Genomic DNA, 7,786 nt, shown 5'->3' with positions numbered 1-7,786 from the left:
TATAGGCCTCAGTCGAATGGGCAGTTGGAGCGCATGAACCAGGAGCTGGGGAGGTTTCATCGTTGCCACTGTCCAGACCGGCAGGGTGAGTGGTCGAGGTTTCTTCCCTGGGCAGAATATGCCCAGAACTCCCTTGTTCACTCCTCCACGGGGCTCACTCCCTTCCAGTGCGTCCTGGGGTACCAGCCGGCCCTGGCCCCTTGGACACCCAAGTGACGAGTGGTTCCACAGGGCCGGACAGGTCTGGGACGCCGCCTATGTCCATCTCCAGAGGGCCATTCGTCGGCAGAAGGACCAAGCCGACCGCCACCGCAGTGAGGCCCCTGTATTCCAGCCTGGTGATCGTGTCTGGCTGTCCACAAAAAACCTCCCTCTCCGCCTGCCCTGCAAGAAACTGAGCCCCTGGTTTGTGGGGCCATTTAAAGTCCTCTGGCAGATAAATTAGGTATCATACCAGCTGCTCCTTCCCCCTCACTACCGTGTCTCACCCACTTTTCATGTGTTTCTCCTCAGGCCGGTGGTTCCTGGTCCTCTGGCGGATGCCGTCCTCCGGGGTACGCCTCCTCTACCCCTGGACATTGACGGGAGTCCGGCGTATACGGTGAGGGACCTGCTGGACTCCAGCTTCCGTGGGGGACGGCTCTGTTACCTGGTGGACTGGGAGGGGTATGGTCCTGAGGAGAGGAGCTGGGTTGCGGCTGGGGACGTTCTGGACCCCAACCTAATTCGGGACTTCCACCGTTGCCACCCTGACTAGCCCGCTCCTCGTCCTCGGGGTCGTCCTCCTGACTGTCACGTCTCCTCCTGTTGCTCCCCTCCGGCGCTCTGATTCGCCGGACTGATCGCACCACCTCGGCAACACCGGAATGGAAACCCAACGCACCCTAACCACGTCCAGCGCACCTGCACCTCATCTCATCACCAACCCTATTTAGCCCTGGACTGTTCTGTATTGTATTGTGTGTAATTGTTAAGCGTCGTGTCCTCTCTCTTTGTTATTCTCTTTCTCATTATTAAGTAAACCTTGACCTTGTTAATTCCTGCGTCTGCGTCCTGCCTCTTCGTATATCAGTACTCGTCACAAATTGGTTGCACCAGATCTTATTTAGGGGCTTCATAGCAAAGGGGGTGAAGACATATGCAAGCACCACTTTTCTGTCATTTCTTTTTTAGAATTTTTTGAAACAAGTTATTTTTTTCATTTCACTTCACCAATTTTGACTATTTTGTGTATGTCCATTACATGAAATCCAAATAAAAATCCATTTAAATTACAGGTTGTAATGTAACAAAATAGGAAAAACGCCAAGGGGGATGAATACTTTTGCAAGGCTCTGTAGGATGCTTAATAAATGACAACAAACAATACATCTAGAAATATTACTTTATTCCATTACTCAGCAGTATGAACGCAGATCTAATTAAATGGAATCATCTTCCCATAAATCTTACAGGTAGAATAAACCTCTTTGGAAGCCATTCCAATCGAAAGGTTTTCTATTCATTTTCTGTATTACCAATTACCCCACCGAAGACATTCTTTTAAAAAAACATATCGAATAAAAATGAAGGTTTTACATCTTCCTATGTCTGAGGGTGGTTTTAACCTTCCAGACTTGGAATTGTATCAACTCGCTACCCAAGGCTTTTACTTGCGACAAAGAGGAACAATGGGTACATATTGATGATGTGCATGCTCATTCCCAGAATATTTGATGTGTCTATTTTCAAAGCTAAGAACATTAACTTCATAGTTAAGAACACTCTAATGATATGGAAGAAAATGAAACTTATTTTACAAGAACCAATATCACTCCCTAGAAACACAACCTTATGGAACAATCAAGACATGACATGTGTGTGCAGTGAGATACCTGATGGTTTAGACAATATTCCTCTTATCAATTATCTTTAAAAAACGTATACTCAAAAACTGGAAATCAGCCAATCCTCCGTCGTTCATGCTAAATGGAAAGGTCAAATGCTTGATCTAAAAATGGAAAGAGTGTGGGCGAAGGAGAGTAACAAAATCGTGCAGTTTGAGGCCATGTGACAGAAAGTGATAAGGGTGCTGGAGATCGGGGTGCTGGATAGTGGGTCTGGGCAGGTGTGATGTTTGTATAATGTTGTCAATTGTATGTGTATGTTTTGTATTGTCTATAAAATACAATCTTATAAAAAAAGAATCAAAAAAACCCAAGGGTGAAACTAGCGTGGGTGGATCTCCCAACATTTCCTGTTCAGCAACTTGCATTTGTAGAAACCACAGACATAAACTGCTAAAAAAGGAACCGTCTTTATCTTTCAATCTCCAGCTTTGACAGCTGTAGCAGTTCAGTGTCATTGTCCATGTTAGTCCTCCAGAGATGACTAACACCACCTGCAACATCACCCACTACAGGTACCCTCTCTTCACGGCCACCTACAGTGGCGTGTTGGCCCTGGGTCTTCCCCTCAACACCCTCTCCCTGGGGCTCCTGTTATGCCGCTTGGGGCTCCGCTCAATGCCTGTGATCTACATGGCCAACCTGGCCCTCTCAGACCTCCTCTTCACCCTCTCCATGCCCCTCCGGATCCTGTACTACGCCAGGGGCCACTGGCCCTACGGACACCTGGCCTGCATGGTCTCTGGGACTCTGTTTTCCATCAACCTCTACTCCAGCTCCTACTTCATCATGTTAATTAGCGTGGACCGGTTCTTGGCTGTGGTCTATCCGCTGCGCTCACGCCCGTTGAGGACGCCAGGCATGGCCTGGACAGCATGTGCGGCCGTATGGGTGGTGATTGGTGCCATGGCGGTGCCCGTGGCACTGAATCACCGTGCCAACTATCACCAGATGTGCGTTGTGTGGCGTTGTTTTGAGGGCTACACTCAGGAAGAGTGGCGCTTTGGGCTTTATATCTTCTACGTGGCTGCTGTCCTGGGGAATGTAGTGCCGTTTGCCGTCATCGTAGGGTGTACAGTGGCGGGGGTGCGAAAGCTGAGAGTACAGAAGGCCACCTCTTCCTCATCTTTCTCCTCTTCCTCTGTGGATAAGAGCCGGATGGTGTGGCTGCTTGTGACCAACCTTTCGATCTACACAGTGTGTTTCATCCCCTTTCATGTTGCCATGGTCTTATATGGGCTCCACAAGCTACACTACCTGCAATCCCAGTTCCCCTTCTTTGGCTTCCATATTGGGACTATCTGCTTGGCTAGTGTGAACAGCTGCCTGGATCCTCTCATCTACTACTTCAGCTCCAAGATCCTCAAGAGAGGGAGAGGGACTACAGGAACCACAGAGGCTAATGTAACGGTTCTGCCTAATTCTGCCTTGTGGTGGAGGACTGGCATTAGTAGAGGTGAGAATGCTAGAGATGGTCTTGAACAAGTTAATGGTGGACGTTAAGTTGTTCTTACACATTCTGTACTCTATTTGTGTATGCGAATGAGACACAGGAAGCTGCTGACGGGAGAACAGCTTTATAATAGTTGCTGGAACAGAGCGAATGGAATGGCATCAAACACATGGAAACCATGTGTTTGATATATTTGATACCATTTCACTCCAGCCATTATCACAAGAAATGTGAGTTATAGATTTGTCTTTCTCATTGAAAGCAGGTCTACGAAGTGGTATATATGTTCTATGTGCGCTATTTCTATGCTTCCCGTTCTTAAGTTTTGTTTTTAGCATCTTTTACTTTAGGTTTTGTACATCAGCTTTAAACAGCTGAAAATACAATATTGGTAGTTATGGAAAATACATTTCACAGCGGTTTCGATGATACAATGATTGTTTAGACAATGACTGCTTGTTTTGTCTCAAACTGAATATTAGCAACCAGGAAATGGCAAAGTGACTTCTACATATTGCACATTTAATCCATCATCCATTTTGTATGATATGCTACAAATGAGAATTAGAATGATATGTTATGAATTGCAATTCGTAAAATATGTTACGAATTGCAAAACATACAATATTTTACAAATCTGCAAAAAGTATGATATGTTACGAAATCCAATTTGTTGTGGCAAACGTTAGCTAGGTGGCTAACATTAGCTAGCTCTAGGGGTTAGGGGTTAAGGTTAGGAGTTAAGTTAAAGGGTTAATATTACGGTTTGGGAAGGGTTAGCTAAAAAGGTTAAGGTTGGGGGAAGGGTTAGCTAACATACTAAGTAGTTGCAAAGTAGTAAGTAGTTGCAAAGTTGCTAATGAGATAAAATGCTTAAGTTGTCCCTGATGAGATTCAAACAAGCAACCTTTGGGTTGCTAGAAATTCACATTATACATTCATACATCCACCCCGACCAACAATCCTCTTTTTATTTTTGCCTTAAGTGACCTTCTATCTTATTTAACAATACCAAAGTTACATCTTTTCATTTGAGTGTCCAGGATTTAAATGTACTATGTTACATCTAGTCTATGAGACCAGTCTGGGAAACAACATTGTTTAGGCTGTTGACTTAAGAAGCACCCTCCTTTGTCCTGTATCGCTTAAAGTCTCACTTCCTGAAATCTTTCTTCTGCCTATTTTGAATGTAATGGGGCACTGTTTGTGTGTGGCAGGGGAGAGAGATGTCTCAAATAGTATTAAAGTTTCCTAGATACATAATGTACCAAATGTTGTCTATGACAGTTAAATTGCTTCATCCTAAATACATTTTTATGTTTCATAAAGCTGTTTTATAAACCTGTTTAATGTCTTCCTTTGACAGGAAATGTAGCAATGTTATTTTGTCTGATTATTGGTCATTGGTCTGACTTCTGTGCTTGGGTTTATTTTTATATAATAAATATATTACACGTTGTAGATTTTGGAACCAATGATAGCCTTTGTATTATCATAAGTTTAATTCTGTTTCTCTAATAACACACACACACACAGGACAATGAAAATGAAAATCCAAAGATAAAGGAGAATGTACAGAGCCTTGCAAAAGTATTCATCCCCCTTGGCGTTTTTCATATTTTGTTGCATTACAACCTGTATTTTAAATGGATTTTTATTTGGATGTCATGTAATGGACATACACAAAATAGTCAAAATTGTATTCAGACCTTTTACTCAGTACTTTGTTAAAGCACCTTTGGCAGCGATTACAGCCTTCTTGGGTATGCTGCTACAAACTTGGCACACCTGTATTTGGGGAGTTTCTCCCATTCTTCTCTTCAGACCCTCTCAAGCTCTGAGAGCAGCTATTTTCAGGTCTCTCCAGAGGTGTTTGATCGAGTTCAAGTCCGGGCTCTGGCTGGGCGACTCAAGGACATTCAGAGAATTGTCCCGAAGCCACTCCTGTGTTGTCTTGGCTGTGTGCTTAGGGTCGTTCTCCTGTTAGAAGGTGAACCTACTCCCCAGTCTGAGGTCCTGAGCGCTATAGAGCAGGTTTTCATCAAGGATCTCTCTGTACTTTGCTCCATTCAACTTTCCCTCGATCCTGATTAGTCTACCAGTCCCTGCCGCTGAAAAACGTGCCCACAGCATGATGCTGTGAACACCATGCTTCACTGTAGGGATGGTGCCAGGTTTCCTCCAGATGTGACACTTGGCATTCAGGCCAAAGAGTTCAATCTTGGTTTCATCAGACCAGAGAATCTTGTTTCTCATGGTGGTCTGAGAGTCCTTTGGGTGCCTTTTGGCAAACTCCAAGCGGGCTGTCATGTACTGAGGTGTGGCTTCCGTCTGGCCATTCTACCATAAAGGCCTGATTGGTGGAGTGCTGCAGAGATGGTTGTCCTTCTGGAAGGTTCTCCTATCTCCACATAGGAACTCTGGAGCTCTGTCAGAGTGACCATTGGGTTCTTGGTCACCTCCCTGACCAAGGCCCTTCTCCACTGATCACTCAGTTTGCCCGGGCGGCCAGCTCTAGGAAGAGTCTTGGTGGTTCCAAACTTCTTCCATTTAAGAATGATGGAGGGCACTGTGTTCTTGGGGACCTTCAATGCAGCAGAAATGTTTTAGTATCCTTTCCCAGATCTGTGCCTCGACACAATCCTGTCTCGGCCCTCTAGGACAATTCCTTCGACCTCATGGATTGGTTTTTGCTCTGACATGCACTTCTTCTTCTTCTTCTTCTTCTTCTTCTTCTTCTTCTATGGTATAATGGCGTTCGCAACAATTAGATGTGCATTCCGCCACCTACTGTACAGGTGGATAATAAGGATCCCAAAAAGGAAAACATTTGGGTAAAAATAAATAAAACATCATACAAACTACCAAAATAGAAATTAACTAAACAAAATCAACCTGCTGTTCTGTAAAAACCTAATTCTAATCAGGTCCCAACACAGGCTCAGTAGCGTCCTGTGAGTGCGGGACATTTCCAAGCGACATCAGTCCTTGTAGTGCTTCTGCCGTGAAGTCTTGGAGCCCCAACAACTTCTCGGCTGCAGATACAATGATATCCAGCTTTTTGGACTTCTTAGACATGTGTGCTGTGCAATGAATCACTGTGGCTATAAATGCCACAAAATCCACCTTCTTCACGATGAGTGTATCCAGATCACTCGATTGACTTAAAACACTAACAATATCGCAATGTCTTCAACACTGTTGCCTCTTGCCACTTCAACTCTCTTCACCGCCTCCACATAGGATATCGACCTCCTTCACCCTAACAGGGCACTCAAGGAAGTCCGGAGTATGATCACCACTACATTGCAACATTTTACATTCACAGATTCTTCAATATTGTACCCATCTGCAAACATTTTACACGTGACCATATCCTTTACAATTCCCACACTGTAATGGTTTGGACACAAATGCTCTCACCGCATACCTCAAATATCCAAGCTTCAAATATTCAAGTAGAGTCTCCTCAAACAACAATAATATCAACAGGCTTTTCTCCTTCCTTCCATTTACCATACGGGTCATGCAACGTGCACTGACCACTCCTGGGATTTCTCATCATCTACAGTTGTGGTCAAAAGTTTTGAGAATGACACACGTATTGTTCTTCACAAAGTTTGCTGCTTCAGTGTTTTTAGATATTTTTGTCAGATGTTACTATGGTATACTGAAGTATAATTACAAGCATTCCATAAGTGTTAAAGGCTTTTATTGACAATTACATTAAGTTTATGCAAAGAGTCAATATTTGCAGTGTTGACCCTTCTTTTTCAAGACCTCTGCAATCCGCCCTGGCATGTTGTCAATTAACTTCTGGGCCACATCCTGACTGAAGGCAGCCCATTCTTGCATAATCAATGCTTGGAGTTTGTCAGAATTTGTGGGTTTTTGTTTGTCCACCCGCTTCTTGAGGATTGACCACAAGTTCTCAATGGAATTAAGGTCTGGGGAGTTTCCTGGCCATGGACCCAAAATGTTGATGTTTTGTTCCCCGAGCCACTTAGTTATCACTTTTGCCTTTTGGCAAGCTGCTCCATCATGCTGGAAAAGGCATTGTTCATCACCAAACTGTTCTTGGATGGTTGGGAGAAGTTGCTCTCAGAGGATGTGTTGGTACCATTCTTTATTCATGGCTGTGTTCTTGGGCAAAATTGTGAGTGAGCCCACTCCCTTGGCTGTGAAGCAACCCCACACATTAATGGTCTCAGGATGCTTTACTGTTGGCATGACACAGGACTGATGGTAGTGCTCACCTTGTCTTCTCCGGACAAGCTTTTTTCCGGATGCCCCAAACAATCGGAAAGGTGATTCATCAGAGAAAATGACTTTACCCCAGTCCTCAGCAGTCCAATCCCTGTACCTTTTGCAGAATATCAGTCTGTCCCTGATGTTTTTCTTGGAGAGAAGTGGTTTCCTCGCTGCCCTTCTTGACACCAGGCCATCC

At 44.4% G+C, this 7,786-nt stretch overlaps 1 protein-coding gene across 1 annotated transcript; it reads left to right on the top strand.

The window, feature by feature from the left end:
* The first annotated feature begins 2,350 nt into the window (after positions 1-2,350).
* On the top strand, positions 2,351-3,486 carry LOC121534606 (lysophosphatidic acid receptor 5-like). The gene has a single exon (XM_041841184.1). It carries the CDS (start codon positions 2,367-2,369, stop codon positions 3,387-3,389), a length of 1,023 nt encoding a protein of 340 aa, XP_041697118.1. The 5' UTR covers positions 2,351-2,366; the 3' UTR covers positions 3,390-3,486.
* The last annotated feature ends 4,300 nt before the right edge of the window (positions 3,487-7,786 follow it).

Source organism: Coregonus clupeaformis, chromosome 21 (assembly GCF_020615455.1).
Source record: "Coregonus clupeaformis isolate EN_2021a chromosome 21, ASM2061545v1, whole genome shotgun sequence".
NCBI classification, from domain to species: Eukaryota; Metazoa; Chordata; class Actinopteri; order Salmoniformes; family Salmonidae; genus Coregonus; species Coregonus clupeaformis.
Note: the sequence above shows the minus strand (reverse complement) of the source record. Positions and strands in the feature narration are given on the sequence as shown.